A 14,049-nucleotide genomic window follows, 5' to 3' on the forward strand; every position below is an offset into this window, starting at 1 on the left:
TGTATGGTCTGGGGAAAAAAAGAGCAGCAGTTCTCTGGGCGAGAATGCCTTGTTGATGACAGAGGTCAGAGGATAATGGCTTGGAGCTGATAGGAAGGCAGTAGTAACTGAAATAACCACTCACTGCAACCAAGATATGCAGAAGAGGGTTTCTGATTGCACAGCAAACCTTGAAGCAGATGGGCTAAAGCAGCAGATCGTGTCTGGTGCCACTACTGTCAGCTAAGAACAAGCAACGGAGGGTTTGGGCTAACCAAAATTAGACAATAACAGTTCTGATGAGTCTTGATTTCTGCTGCAATATTCAGGCCAATTACTACCTTCACCACAGCCTGAGTCTGTTTACTGACCATGTTCATCCCTTTATCACGGCAGTGCATCTAGCAGGATAGCATGTCATGTCCCAAAAGCTCAAACTGGTTTGTTGAATGCAACAATGGGTTCTCAAAATGGCCTCATACTCACCAGATGTCAGTGGAAAAAAGCACCTTTTGAATGTGGTGGAACGAGATTTGCATCATGGATGTGCAGTTGACAAACCTGCAACAAGTGTGTGATGTCAGTGTCATGTCAGTATGGACCAAAATCACTAAATGTTTTCAGTACTTTCTTCATTTAAGGCCAGTTTTTCTTTCAAACGTGTCCAGTGACATGTAGCAATACATTGTTATATTCAATTATATAAGTGGAGTTGAGACACCTAAATACAATTGGCTTTTAAAAAAATATGTTTCAAGCTTTTACCACTGCTACTACTCAGCAAAGTATTTTACAGTGTTGCTTTAGTACTTTTTTGGCCAACGGATGTTAACACAGATAAAAGCAGGGCTTATTAAAAAGTGCTCTGCCAATATGAATATGAACATTTAACGCATTTAATGTATCAATCCATATAATGCAGAGACAAAAAAATGGAAAAAGGCCCCAAGGATCCATACACCCAGATGCAAAAAAAAAATAAATAAATAAAAAAAATTCACTCATTCTTTTTGTATTTTTGCACCTTTTTGTAACCCTTCTGTCTTTGTGGTGCGATTTTGCAGCTCTTTATTGATTCTTTTATTGCGTCTAATGTTGGCCATTTTATTAATTTCAGGTGTTTTGTGGTCACTTTTGCATCTCTCTGTAGTTGTTAAATTCAATTTGAGCCTGTTTTTGGCCACCTTTTGCGTCTTTTTGATGTCATCTTCATCTCCCTGTGATTATTTTGCATGCCTTCTTTTCTTATTTTACTTGTTATGGTTTCTTTCTGGGTTAGACCGGGAGCTGTATGTCCGTTCGGTAATCCCCCCGCTCAGCGCCTAATCAATATTTCCAAAAACAGTGTGAAGGACCGGTTTTCCTTCATTAGGTCTGCCTCCTGCTCTGTGCCTGAGTGGCAGTAGTGGGCTCTGGCCGTGACGTTAATCCGTGACGCAGGTTCGTCCTCCATCACTAGCCGAGCCCACTGACAGAAAACACCACCTAGAAACCGAGCGAGAGCCCTCACGATCTGTGGAAATATGTAGTTATTCTACACATTTGAGCGCATTTCGACGACAAAGGAGTTTGGTGAGCTGGTGAGTCAACATTTTTTAATAAAATCAGTGCTGCTGCAGTCACTTTGCTTCTGCAGTTTGGAAATGTTAGCTAGCTAACCGAGAAGCTAACATTAGCCTAGCAAAGACGTCGGTGATGGCGGACGGTGCCCGTTATTTCCAACTGCGGCGATGGTATCTAACAAGTAAAACCACGGTATTTACCTAGGTTTTATTAAACAATCATAGGAGCGAACCTAAATAATGACCCAGGTTGATACAGGCTCTTTACTGGGGCCGTTTATCTAAAAAGGAAAAAGGTCGTGTTGGCAAATGGAAGGTGAAGCTGCTGAAGTGCGTTTTGTATTCGTCAGAAACCAAACAGAGAAAGTTGCGAGTAAAATGACCATCCCGGAATACACGAACAAGAAACAGACTTCATCCTTCATATTTAAACGTTATTAATTCGCTGATAATTTAACATTTAACGGCGACTGTGAAACATTTGAATACATTTGTATCAAGCGATCGTTCTATATTTGAGAAACCTTGATCAGAATCTTTGCTAAAATCACTGCTAACTAGTATGCTAAAGGTAATGCTAATGTATTTTTCCCCCTCTCTATCAGAGCAGGTACATGGACAGTTACCATGGGTGGTCATGATGATGAAGATATGACATATGTTGTGAATAAACAGAAGCAAGACGAAGAGCTAAAGAATAAGCTGAATGACGGCAGCCACTGGTGCGACCAGGAGTCCACCGGCAACAATGCCAAGTGGGTCAAGGAAGGCCAAAACCAGCTGCGGAAAGTAGCGGAGAACCAGCAGGACCAAGACCACAACTGCAATATCAATCAGAATGGGAACAAGGAAGACTTCCCTCACCAGAACACCACTCAGGAAGATCAACAGGGTAACGAGGAGCAGACCAAGTCTCCCAAAATAGCAATGACCCCTGGTCTCAGTCAGGAGGAGTCAAATAACATCCTTAATGAGCCGCTTCTCATTGACACCCTGGAGTCCACAGAAGAGAAAGATAAAGAGAGAGAAGAGGATGATAAAGAGAAGGAAAGTAAATTGGAAGACGATGAAGAAACATCAGGTGGCACCAGAGGAGAGAAACTGGCAGATGAAGAGAGTAATGTGGAGTCTCAGAGAGTGGGGAGGAACGCTTGCCTGCTATTTTCCAACATGAACGGGACACCAAGTGATGAAGAGTCCAGCTGGCCTGCTCTGTCTCAGGACAACACAGCTGACAGCTCTCCAAATGGCAACAGAGGTAAAAACTAAACTAAACAAAACAAAACACAGAAGGTGTTTAGACAACTTTATATGTTGTAGCTTGTGCAGATATTAAAAAATCTGAAGAATGCACTCTGTTTATTAGCATCATACTGCAGCTAACAAGAAAAGCCAAAATGGTCAAAATAGAAGCAACACAGGATGATTTGGCTGCTAAACATATTGGTAAAGAAGATAGACTCCTGGAAATAGTGAATTATCATCTCTTTATTTACATTCCAGTGTGATTGTCAGACGCTATACTTTATTACTTAAAGAACTAATTATTTTTAGTTATTATTAGTTTTAGCCTTTTTTTTTTTAAATACTGCAATATTAGGTTGGTGTTTTTTCTCAGGGGCAAAATTTAGAAAGCAGAACAGCTATTACATCTTCACCAAAGCTTCCCAAGGCTGGTCGTGTTGACCAAATCAAAAAAAGTAAAATGTTTATTTTACTTTGTTAATTAGATAGTTAATATGCATTTCCAAACAAAGGTTTAGCTTTTAGTTGAGATGACGTTACCTGTAGTAACCTTGGTCTCCTACTTCCCGCCCTTCAGAGTCTTTCTGGGATTCCAGCGCTTTTGAGACGGACACAGACCTGCCCTCAGGATGGATGAGGGTGCGAGATACATCAGGCACGTACTACTGGCACATCCCCACAGGCACCACTCAGTGGGAGCCTCCTTCACCGCTGGGTAAGGTTGGGGACTCCATGATGTCGTCCACGATGTCGCTGGAGACTACACCCTGTGAGGAACCTGAGGTGAGGTCTAACCAGCATCCTAATTTGACAGAGGCACTGACAAGTCAAACTGTTGCTAATGGTAAGTCTTGTCACATTTTTCCAGGAATCTTGGGCTCAACTGTCCAGCACTGATGAAGGTGCTGGTGAAGGGGAACTGTGGAAGGTAAATCATGGCTAGAGTTTTATTCAGCTTACCTCTTTGAGTATATTTAGTATGGATGTGCATAATGAGTCCAAAAGAAGATTAAATGTTGCTGTCATCGCTTAGTTAGACAAATTTTTCATTTTATGAATCTATAAGGTGGAAAGTAAGACAGATGTTCTGCAGTACTTTGATCTAGAACAAGGATAGTTGTATGTAGTACTCAAATAAATCAATGCTTAACTACATTCCCTGAAGAATGAAAGCTGTTGGTTAGCACATTTAATGTTATTCAGAATCTGCAAACAAACCTAGATAGTTACTAGATTCAAGATGGCTTATTGTCATTTCGAATGGTATTTGCAGAAATACACAGGCTGAAACAAAATGTTGTTTCTCGTCAGCCTCTACAGTGCAATAATCAATAAAAAATAACAACACAGTATCTAACAATCAAGCAGCAGGTTGCCAAGACACTCGGCAAACTCAGGTGTAAACATTCACATTAGGTAGCAGCAGGCCTCTCACAAAGAGAGTGTGCAGTGTTATGCCACACATTTCAGTGACATTTAAAATAAGATCTGACTATTAAAGAATATGATTAATGGCTTAAAAGCACGCTAAATACAAACAGTTTTTTATGGAGAATATTTACCCTAATTCATTAGAATGAATTAAAACTTGATTTTTTTTTTAAAACTTTAAGACTAGCTCACTGTTAAAAGGTTTGGCATTCTCCCATTTAAGACTAGTAACAATATGACAGAATTTACATACCTTACATGCACATACGCTCTGTGATTAAATGGCTCCATCTGCACATAAATGTTTGTCTTTAGGAGGAGGGAGAAGTTGCATCTGATCAAAGTCTGAAGGAGTTTGAAGGAGCAACTTTACGCTATGCATCTATCAACCTGAAGTATGTGGTGTTAAAACTTTCTAATTAGTCAGTGTTAATTTTGCAGATTTTTAACTTTATTTTCTGTCATTGTAGTTATAATTGCTCCCAGTCTGAGGATGAAGAGAAGCTTGCTCCACTCTGCACAGACTTAGAAACTAAGGTAAATCAACTGCTTAATTTTAGATTTTTTCAAAATGTTCAGAGTAGTTTGGTCTCAGTTTTCCTTTTAGAAATGCTGTCACAGAAAAGTGTCATTAGAATGCGTCTCAGACATCTAGGACATATGAAATGTGTAGAGGGGTTGGTTATTTATCTATTTATTTACCTACCTACCAAAAATTAATCGTTTTCTGCACATGAAATAATTTTTTTGTCCTAGTTTAAACTAATATGCAGCACATTTGTACTGTCAGTGTTTCGCAGTGCGCTCTCTGGGCTGGGTTGAGATGTCTGAAGAGGACATGGCACCTGGCAAGAGTAGCGTCGCTGTCAACAACTGCATCAGGCAGCTCTCTTATCACAAACACAACCTTCATGACACCGCTGGGATCTGGGGAGAGGTAAGATGATTGTAATGACACACACACACGCACACAGATATCTTCATGACATTTTATGTAATGCTCTTTTTTTAATAAGAACTTCTTTGAATGTGAAGGGCAGAACATGTTTCATTTAGTGGTTGGTTCCAACCACAATTTGTCTTTGATGGTTTGAAAATGATTGATAATGCTCCATTTCCATTTCTGAAATAGTGTTTTGAATTTCAGAGAAATACTTTAAGTACCGTGGGTAACAATAACATTTTGGAGAAATGTGTGCTTAGTCTGACTCGTCAAACTGAAACGTGTTTTGTGACAGGGTAAAGACATGCTAATGGTCCTGGAGAATGACACCATGAAGTTGATCGACCCGCTGGGCCAGACTCTGCTTCATGCTCAGCCGATTGGCAGCATCCGTGTCTGGGGTGTCGGCAGAGACAACGGCAGGTCAGTGTCCACAGCACAAGGCCAAATTGAAAATGGCAGAACTATAAAATGTATGTAACTGCCTTCTTCAATCAGTTTTGAAAACAAATGTAATGTCATTGGCCTGCTGTTTTTTATGTTACTTAAAAAATGTAATTTTTCACTTTAAGCTCATATAATTTTTTTTTTTTTTTAATTGGACATGGATTTTTTTTCTTCTTTCTATTAGAATGTAGCTCACATTTGTAATTTGTGTGAGGTCCTCAGTGAGAGCATGTTTCTAATGAGGCTATTTAAATGTGAAATGAAATATCTCCAGGCTTTTTCCTAGGTTAAAATCTCCCTTTGGATGGCATGTAAATGTGATTGGATTTTTTTTTTTCTTTTTCTTTTTTGCATTTCCCAATTTTTGAGTTACTTTGAATCGTGACAAGCACAATGTATTTTAAGATTAAGTAAATTTAACACCACTTATTAAATGGAGGGGGGCGGATCATATCTTATGTATCACAATCTTGATAACTCTCCTGATGGATGCCAAAATGTTTAAATGGAGTGGAAATCCTCTGTTTAAGATTAACTGAAGTGTGCTGTGATGAATTCTTGCATTGAGTGAAATTTAGTTTAGTTGAGTTGCAGAATATTCTTCATAACTTCTGACTGAATAAGCTGCTTTGTTTTCCATATTTGAATTTTTTTGCTGTTTTTGTATTGAGTCCTTACTCATTGGTTTAAAATGATGTACTGCAGTTCTGAGGTCTGGCATGGTGGCTGTGTTAGTCTTTATTTTGCAGCATGCTGCTGCCCTCTGCTGGATTTTTAATAACATTGCCTCCTGTCTCTGATTTCTTAACAATTGCCTGTTTCTTTGTTTTCTTTTCTTTCATGCTGCATTTTCAATCATGAGCAGGGAAAGGTATCCATTAATGATTACTATTCTTAAAAACTGTATATAATTCTTGTTGTGTGCCATTTTGTTGTTATTTTCGTGTGTGTGTGTGTGTGTGTGTGTGTGTGTGTCTGTGTCTGTGTCTGCATGTCTGTGTTTTATGCTCACTTAAGCTTGTATTTTTAAAACCGTCCTGCAGATTTAATAAGCCACTCGGTGTATATATATATAATCTTTCTCTTGCAGGGATTTTGCTTATGTGGCACGAGACAACCTGACCCAAGTTCTGAAGTGTCACGTTTTCCGCTGTGACTCGCCCGCCAAGAACATTGCCACCAGCTTACATGAGATGTGTTCAAAGGTTAGCACTTATTAGATTTGTCATTATGAATTCAAAGAGTCTCAGCTGATATTGAGGTAGGGTGTTTTTTTTTTTTTTTTTTTAAATTTTTTATTAAAATTCACACAGTTTCTTTACCTGATTTAACTTCAGATAATGATGGCGAGAAAGGCCTCCAAGCCAGGGGTGAGCCGGCTCAACTCTGACCCAGGCAAGCCTGTGGTCATCCCTGTTGAAGGTAAAGCAAAGTTAGACACTTTGAATATCCTAATTTCTGAAAGCATAGGAACAAGTCACATAATGTTTCCTCCCTTCTTAACAGAGTTTCCAGCTCCAAAAAACGAACTCTTCCAGCGCTTCCATGTTTATTACCTGGGTAATCAGCCTGTGGCTAAACCTGTTGGTAAGAAAACGCTTTAATGTGTGTAACTGCTGTGCTAAATACTTCTAATGTACTTTGCATGTTGACAGGGTTTGTGATGTGCTGATCATGTATTCTGTGTGTGTTCTTTTCAGGTATGGACATAGTCAATGAAGCACTAGAGACAGCAATGAATGGCAGAGATAAAAATGACTGGACTCCTGTCTCTGTGAATGTTGCACCAGCCACCCTCACAATACTTTCACGACAGGTATTTGAAAACTGAAAATGACAGAACAGTGTGGGAAATTAAAGTCAGTGACTTGACTCAGGGTTTTTAAAATGTAAAATTGGACTAAATCAGTGTCACATTAATCATGTGCGATGAAGTCATCATCTGTGATAACCCTAAACCTAACTCTGTTCTGTAAGAATAAGTCATTTTATTTATTTTTTACTTAGAATAATTTTGGGGCCTTAAGCTACACACACGAGATATTTGTAAGAACAGTCCTTTTTGCTTTTGTCCACTTTTTTTATTTTTTATTTTTATTTTATTTTTTTAAGTTTTATGAGAAATAACAGTGATTCTTACAGTCTGGATTGTGATATGTATTACTTGTAGTAACCATCCTATAGGATAAACTTAAAGGTTTTTCTTTTGGAATTGCATTGAAAATCAAATGATTTTTCTATGACTAGGATTTTGTGATTTACTTTAAAATTACCATGAAATATTTAGATTGTAAGGAGAAACTGAACAGATGAAGCAAAGCCACTTACCAAGTGTTATACTTGGTTTTCTGACCTATTTGTTATACTGAACTCCAGGATGAGGAGGTGCTGTCAGAGTGCAGGGTGCGTTTCCTGTCTTTCATGGGTGTGGGGAAGGACGTCCACACCTTTGCATTCATCATGGCGGAAGGTCCCCACGAGTTCACCTGTCACATGTTTTGGTGTGAACCCAATGCGGCCAGTCTGAGTGAGGCCGTGCAGGCTGCTTGCATGGTGAGTCACATAAAACAGTATATGACTAGGCTAGATAAGAGTCACTGTTTGTCCTTAAGTGGAAAGATAATTTGGCACAGTTGCGGAATCCAGTGTTGAGTCTTGTCTTTGTCACCTTAAAGATCCATGTTTGTGGTTTTGTTCTGTTTCAAGCTTCGCTACCAGAAATGTTTGGATGCACGTCCGCCCAGCCTCGCCTCCTGCCTGCCCACGCCTCCCGCCGACTCTGTGGCTCGCCGCGTCAAGAAAGGCGTGCAGAGTCTGCTCGGCAGCTTCAAGAGCTACAGGTCAGGATCTCAGTCCCCGTGAGCTCGAGTGCAGATGATACACTGTCCTTTAAACGCAGGACCCATCACAACAGCCCCCGTTTCACTCTCACTTGTCCTTCTCTTCATCCTTCTGCCTTACGACTTGTCTCGTCACTTAGTCTACAGTGTGCAGAGTAGTTTGTGGGGAAAATGTGTGTCTGAAAAGATTGCATTTATTTATATTTTTTTTTCGGCTTTTACTTTATACAAGAATTTTAAACTCTCATCTCCAAACAGATGAGCCCCTGGCATCAAATGTTGTCTTTGCCGGGACTCCTGTGAGTCTTTAATATTTTTGTGTTTTAACAGAAACAATGCCATGAATGTTGAATATGGATGTATTATATTTTAAATGCAATGCTAGATTTTGCTTGAAAAAGAGGTTGATAAATTCCCTCAAACATATGCTCTCATCCCCTCGTACCCCTCAGTGCAATTATCATCTCCGGCACTCCTCCTTTTCTACTGTTTTAAGACCGTACTGTAAACCACTCGTTTACTCGGTTGGTGTCAGATCCCCAAACTGATTTTCTAAAACATCACAGCATCTCTCTCACCTTAGGTTGTAACAAAAGAGTTTTAGATGTCTCGGTGATGTGCCACGTAGTCATGTACCCCCCCTCCCCGACTCAAACAATGTATTTTCAGTCTTCCAAAGAACTCTACGGTCATCTGTCACATAGTGAGCAAACACTGATTTGAGTGGAGTGTGTTTCTCATTCATTCTGCATGAACATTTGCAAGTTCAGTGCTAGTGTGCAATAATCAGATGTTCCAGTGCGGTGTGGTGATAAGATGGTTGCCATGCGATTCTTTGTTCACTTTATTTGAGAGAGTCTGAAAAGATTTTGAGTGAGGCTAATGGAACAACAGAGCCATGTTTAAAATCATTATATTATGATAGATATAATAGTAATAAAAAAATCTACCAACTCTGGGTTTTCTCAAAGACGTTTACCACCAACAACTTCTGAATAGTACTGTAGAAACTCACCACAGGCTGCATGTTTTGATAGCTTAGAGTTTTTGCTGCTTGCAGCATTGTAGTGCTTAAGAGCCATCAGTGTATCCTGTAAATTCTTTCTGTGTTTCTGTATGGTAAAAGAGGAGGCTGGAGCTGATGTGTTGTTTCGTGTTACATAGGCATGTCACTCTAGGTAGTGTCAGTGTTTATCATAAACTAGCAGTAGAAAGTTAGACTTCCTGTCAGGTCCTTCAACACTGAAAAGTTGAGAGCAAGTTGATGTCTGTATTTAGTTTGTCACAGGGAAACCTAGAGATGATCTCTAAGTGGTTTACATTTTTATTCTTTTCCTAGGCCAGACTTTAATGTGTGTGGGTACCTGGCCACTCCAGTTAATGTATTTTTTATCGTTTTCACACACTACAGTGTACACATTTAAGACGATTTTCACATTAGCTCGTTTAGATTTAGTTTTTATAAAGAACACACTACTAAGCCGAGTTGTATTTTATCTTCATGTCTGTCAGTGAACAATACTGTATGTAGCACAATAGTAATAGTCATCTAATGTTAAAGATGCAGTTTGTGAGATGTTTTGGACACTAGGGGGCGTCTGTTTGGCCACATTGTCTGAAAAATCCGTTTTACATCAAATGCATCGCCACAAGTAAATGACAACGCATAATAATGTAAAATGACTCCAGAGTTAACATGGTGTGTCTGAAATATCTTTAATTCATTAATATATAAAAGATAAATATATTTTATGGAACATTTAACCCCCTTAAATGCATTGGTGCAAAATAATGCACATCTTTTCTCTAAGATAAAGCCATTTTTAAAAAACGATTTAAGCTAATGACTGACATTATTAGTTTTCTGACTTAGTCTCTTAAATAACACTTTGAAATAGTTAAAAGCTAAATTCAGAGGACCAGCACTATGGAAAGTGTGTAATCTATATTTAAAAGATAAAACCAAATGTTGGTGCTCCAGACAAGTGTGACAGTGTCGTTTAAATAAGTTCTTTTAACATCTGTTCATTTGTCTCCATCCAGTTGTGGAAGTAAAGCTCCACGCTGGCCTCTTCATTCGTTCAAACTCACAACACTAAAACTCTTACCAACTGCTTCTTTTATGTGCGTAAAAAAATATAACACTACTGAAACTTAGACTACATTGACTCATATTACTGCCTCGTCACTCATGTGTCACTTGGAATTATTGTGCTTTTTCTCCTTCAACGATTGCTGTCCAGTCAATGGCAACACTAAAGCCAGATGAGTTAAAGAACATTAGCAGATTAATTTATTTCTGTTCATGTAAATTAGGTGTATAAAATGTATGTATATAAAAGTCACTGCACAATAAATGTGAACATATCATAACTGATTATCTTGTGGTCTTTTAATGTCGTTTTTCTGGTTGTGTGAAGCCAAGTGTCTCTGGGGAAATTGGTTTCCAAAGGGCAGGACTAGATCCTATAGCCTGAAAATGTCTCCTTGTGGTTGTAGAAGCGCTGGATGTTTTTCTTTCTCTGTCAGTGGCTTTATCTGCTATTGTTAGCTGGTCCATTAAAATGTAAAGAGCCAAATGCAAGCCGGGTGGCTCTTTTTTTGAATATATAATAAAGCTGCTGACACTAGTGTTACCATATGTATTGACAGAGCAGTCACACAGTGTATTAGCAGATAAAATACACAACACTAGACACCACCTTCTCCCTCCACCAGTCACCTGTTCAGTTGATATCAGCACTGCTGCCCCCACCTGGTGAGTTCAAAAGGATGGGTTGGGCTGGGTATTGTTTCCCTAAAAGATATCTTTGGAGATCAAAGGTGCGCATAAAGTGGAACCTCAGCAGCAACCGCAGCCTGGCAATAATAGGCTCTGCTATCTCCACACAAATATCTGGACTGCTCCGCCAGCGGGATCCTGCAGCAGTTGGACGGATCAAGGCCCAGGCTGTAATCATTTCCTTTTGAAGAGCTAGATGGGGACTCTGTGCTATGTGACTGATTGACTGCTGTTTGTGGAGATTAAGCATATCAAAGTTTACAGCATCCTCTGTCCTATTGCATCAGGTGTTAAACTTGTCTGTAAAAACAAAAACGATGGCTGCTTTTATTGACTGAGACCACGGTATGGTCAGTGTGCATGGGGACTGGAACATCTTTCTAAACTCTTGCTGCAGCAGATCCTGGCTTTATAAAGGTAATAGTTTTATACTGAATTTGTTAAATAAAATTTAATTAGTTACATTCACAAAGAAACAATCAGCATTTCAGCAAGGAGCACAGGTAGTCTGGACAGTAGAACCATCTGCCTAGTGCTTGGGGACACTTTGTGATGGTGGGACCTCTGGGGGTACCTAATGTTGTCTAGAACCAGAATGCTGGTAACAGATCTTTTGGTTTGGCTTTTTATCCCTTATACCCCCATTCTATACACTGCGAAAAAGTCTTAAATTTTGATTGGCTCCAGTTTACAAAGGTCAACTTGAAACAAAATATGCAAATGTATGGTCATATCCCAAGGGGGAAACAAAGATAATTACCAGACAGAGCAGCAGTGGAATTACAGTTTATGTCTTTAACGTTTATTGTACTAGAAATAGAAATGCACAAGTCTACAGAGACCTTGAGACCATAAAAAACAAACTAAAGCTTCTGTTTAAGCTCATCAGAAGCTGGGGAAATGGTGCTCAATTAAGGTATTTAATTGAATTAAGGTTCTTTGTGTGATCAATGCTAAATCTTTGAACAGTGTAGTTTGCATATGTGGATTATTATTCTTTTGTAAAATGCACTGAGTTTACTAGCTGACAAACTTACTCTTAGCCCCTCATTTAGTTTCTTGCGATGTGGTCACCCTCAGTGGACACTGGATCTGACTGGGTTTGGTAAACTTGAAGGCCAGACTTTGGGGTTCATACTTTGAGTTTCTGAGCATTTTTTGTGGTGTGGTGGGGCAGCTTGTCCTGCTGAGAGAGACTACTGCCATAGGGGAGTGCTGTTCCCAAACAAATCCATGGCTTTTATTTTAGTGGCAGACTTCCCCTTTAATGTTTTGATTTCTTGTGTTATACACAAAGTCCTTCCTATGATGTCTCATTATGGAACTGAGACACAGTTCAAGTCTGTTTTGAATCTCACCATTTTAATTAAGTCGTCCCTTTGTTATTAAATGATAGGACACTGTTATGCCTTACATACTGTATGCCATAATTAGCTCATAATTTAATCTTATGTTGTTTTTCTAATAGACCTAAAATGACTTATTCTGCATCATATGTCAAATTTACTCCCACCAAACTAATTATTTTTCCTGCTTTATCTAAAAAAAAAGGACAAAAACCCCCAAAACACACACAGACACACACACAGGCATACAATCTGAATATTATGCCACTGCTATATGGGGCAGTGGCATAATATACATTGTGGTGGTGTTGTTTTGTATCATTTCAAATAGAGTGTTTATTTCAATAGAGGCCTACAGCTTTAAAAAAAAGTAAAGATTATCGCCCTCATAATGGCTGGATTTGTTGCTGGACTGTTGTGGTACGATGCCTTTGCAGCCGAGTGCATGTAATCCTTTCTTTGAGGGTTTATTTCTTATACAAAACACACTGGTTGTGTAGCCTTGTAAAGCTTGGATTGTGAATGTGCAGTGGAGGCATGTTTACAGCCACCCGTGCCCTCAATCCCTTTGTCTCCTCAGTATTCTGCTGCCATATGTGTCTGTGTATCTCCAATGCCAGATTTATGCATTCCCTATTTGCAGAGTGTCAATCACAATTTACATAGGTCGGCCCATGGAGAAACTAATCACAATTATAATTATTCCTATAGCCTAATTATGCTTGTGGCATTTGTTTAATGGAGATTTATTTTGAGTAATGAATGTGTAGTCTTGTGGAACATTGCTTTTCCTCTTGGTGTGGAGGAGAGGACTTGCGTCTCCTCTGCCGGGCTCCTCAATCTAATCACCAATCTCAGGCTAGATAAAAGGAGCTGGTGCAAGCTTCGTCTTCAACCTGGTATCAAGTTCTGAGAGAGATGATAGAAATCCCTGCAGGGCACAGCCTTTCCAACTCATTCATATTGCTAGAGTACACCTCTTTGTACAAAGATTCTCATATCCTTTGCAGCCCTTTTTTTTTTAATTTTTTTTTTTTTAACCGTGATTACCCATTGCGATCTCTGATGCTTTTTTTTGCCCTCTGCAGGGCTCTGTAGAGATCTGTGCTTCTTGGTAATCAGGGGTGACACTGCTGAGTACCGAGCCTTGGTCAAGGCTACAGCAAATCAAACATGGCCACAGGAGATGAGTAAAGGCACAGAGTTGGATCAACTACAAAGAACAAAGCCAAGGAGACGACAATCCTTTGATGCCACCACTGTAGGGACTGTTATAACAAACAGTTCCTGCTTGTACCTATAAAATCCATATAATATAACATTAAAAAAAAAAACACAGAATGGCAGGTTGGGGAGAATAAATGACAGACAAAAAAGGTGCAATACACAAACAGTGGTGCAGCACGTTAATACTCTGAGCCATTCATTTGGGGATTAAGCATCAAATCTCAAAATGTTCAGTAATTCATTCTCT

General features: G+C 39.3%; 1 protein-coding gene across 3 annotated transcripts; it reads left to right on the forward strand.

The window, feature by feature from the left end:
* The first annotated feature begins 1,388 nt into the window (after positions 1-1,388).
* Positions 1,389-10,824, forward strand: apbb1 (amyloid beta (A4) precursor protein-binding, family B, member 1 (Fe65)). Of its 3 annotated transcripts, none has more exons than XM_005460681.4 (15): positions 1,390-1,559; positions 2,152-2,799; positions 3,364-3,569; positions 3,655-3,714; positions 4,533-4,612; positions 4,688-4,754; positions 5,008-5,154; positions 5,456-5,583; positions 6,473-6,478; positions 6,698-6,812; positions 6,945-7,029; positions 7,114-7,194; positions 7,308-7,423; positions 7,984-8,160; positions 8,314-8,469. In XM_005460681.4, the coding sequence occupies exons 2-15, from the start codon at positions 2,169-2,171 to the stop codon at positions 8,467-8,469; spliced, it is 2,055 nt and encodes a 684-aa protein (XP_005460738.1). In that variant the 5' UTR covers positions 1,390-1,559; positions 2,152-2,168. The 3 variants fall into 3 exon arrangements, with proteins under 3 accessions (XP_005460739.1, XP_005460738.1, XP_005460737.1); XM_005460680.4 differs by having other exon boundaries at positions 1,391-1,559; positions 2,147-2,799; positions 8,314-10,824; XM_005460682.4 differs by lacking the exon at positions 6,473-6,478 and having other exon boundaries at positions 1,389-1,559; positions 2,147-2,799.
* Positions 10,825-14,049: the final 3,225 nt, after the last annotated feature.

The sequence above is a fragment of the Oreochromis niloticus genome, linkage group LG14 (assembly GCF_001858045.2).
Source record: "Oreochromis niloticus isolate F11D_XX linkage group LG14, O_niloticus_UMD_NMBU, whole genome shotgun sequence".
In the NCBI taxonomy this organism is placed as follows: domain Eukaryota; kingdom Metazoa; phylum Chordata; class Actinopteri; order Cichliformes; family Cichlidae; genus Oreochromis; species Oreochromis niloticus.

What these genes read in the sequence shown, in the direction of transcription:
- apbb1 (XM_005460681.4), top strand. Translation starts at nt 2,169, where the DNA reads ATGGGTGGTCATGATGATGAAGATATGACATATGTTGTGAATAAACAG. An exon ending in CTCTCCAAATGGCAACAGAG is followed by an intron (nt 2,800 to 3,363) that starts GTAAAAACTAAA and finishes CCCGCCCTTCAG; the next exon opens with AGTCTTTCTGGGATTCCAGC. An exon ending in TATGCATCTATCAACCTGAA is followed by an intron (nt 4,613 to 4,687) that starts GTATGTGGTGTT and finishes CTGTCATTGTAG; the next exon opens with TTATAATTGCTCCCAGTCTG.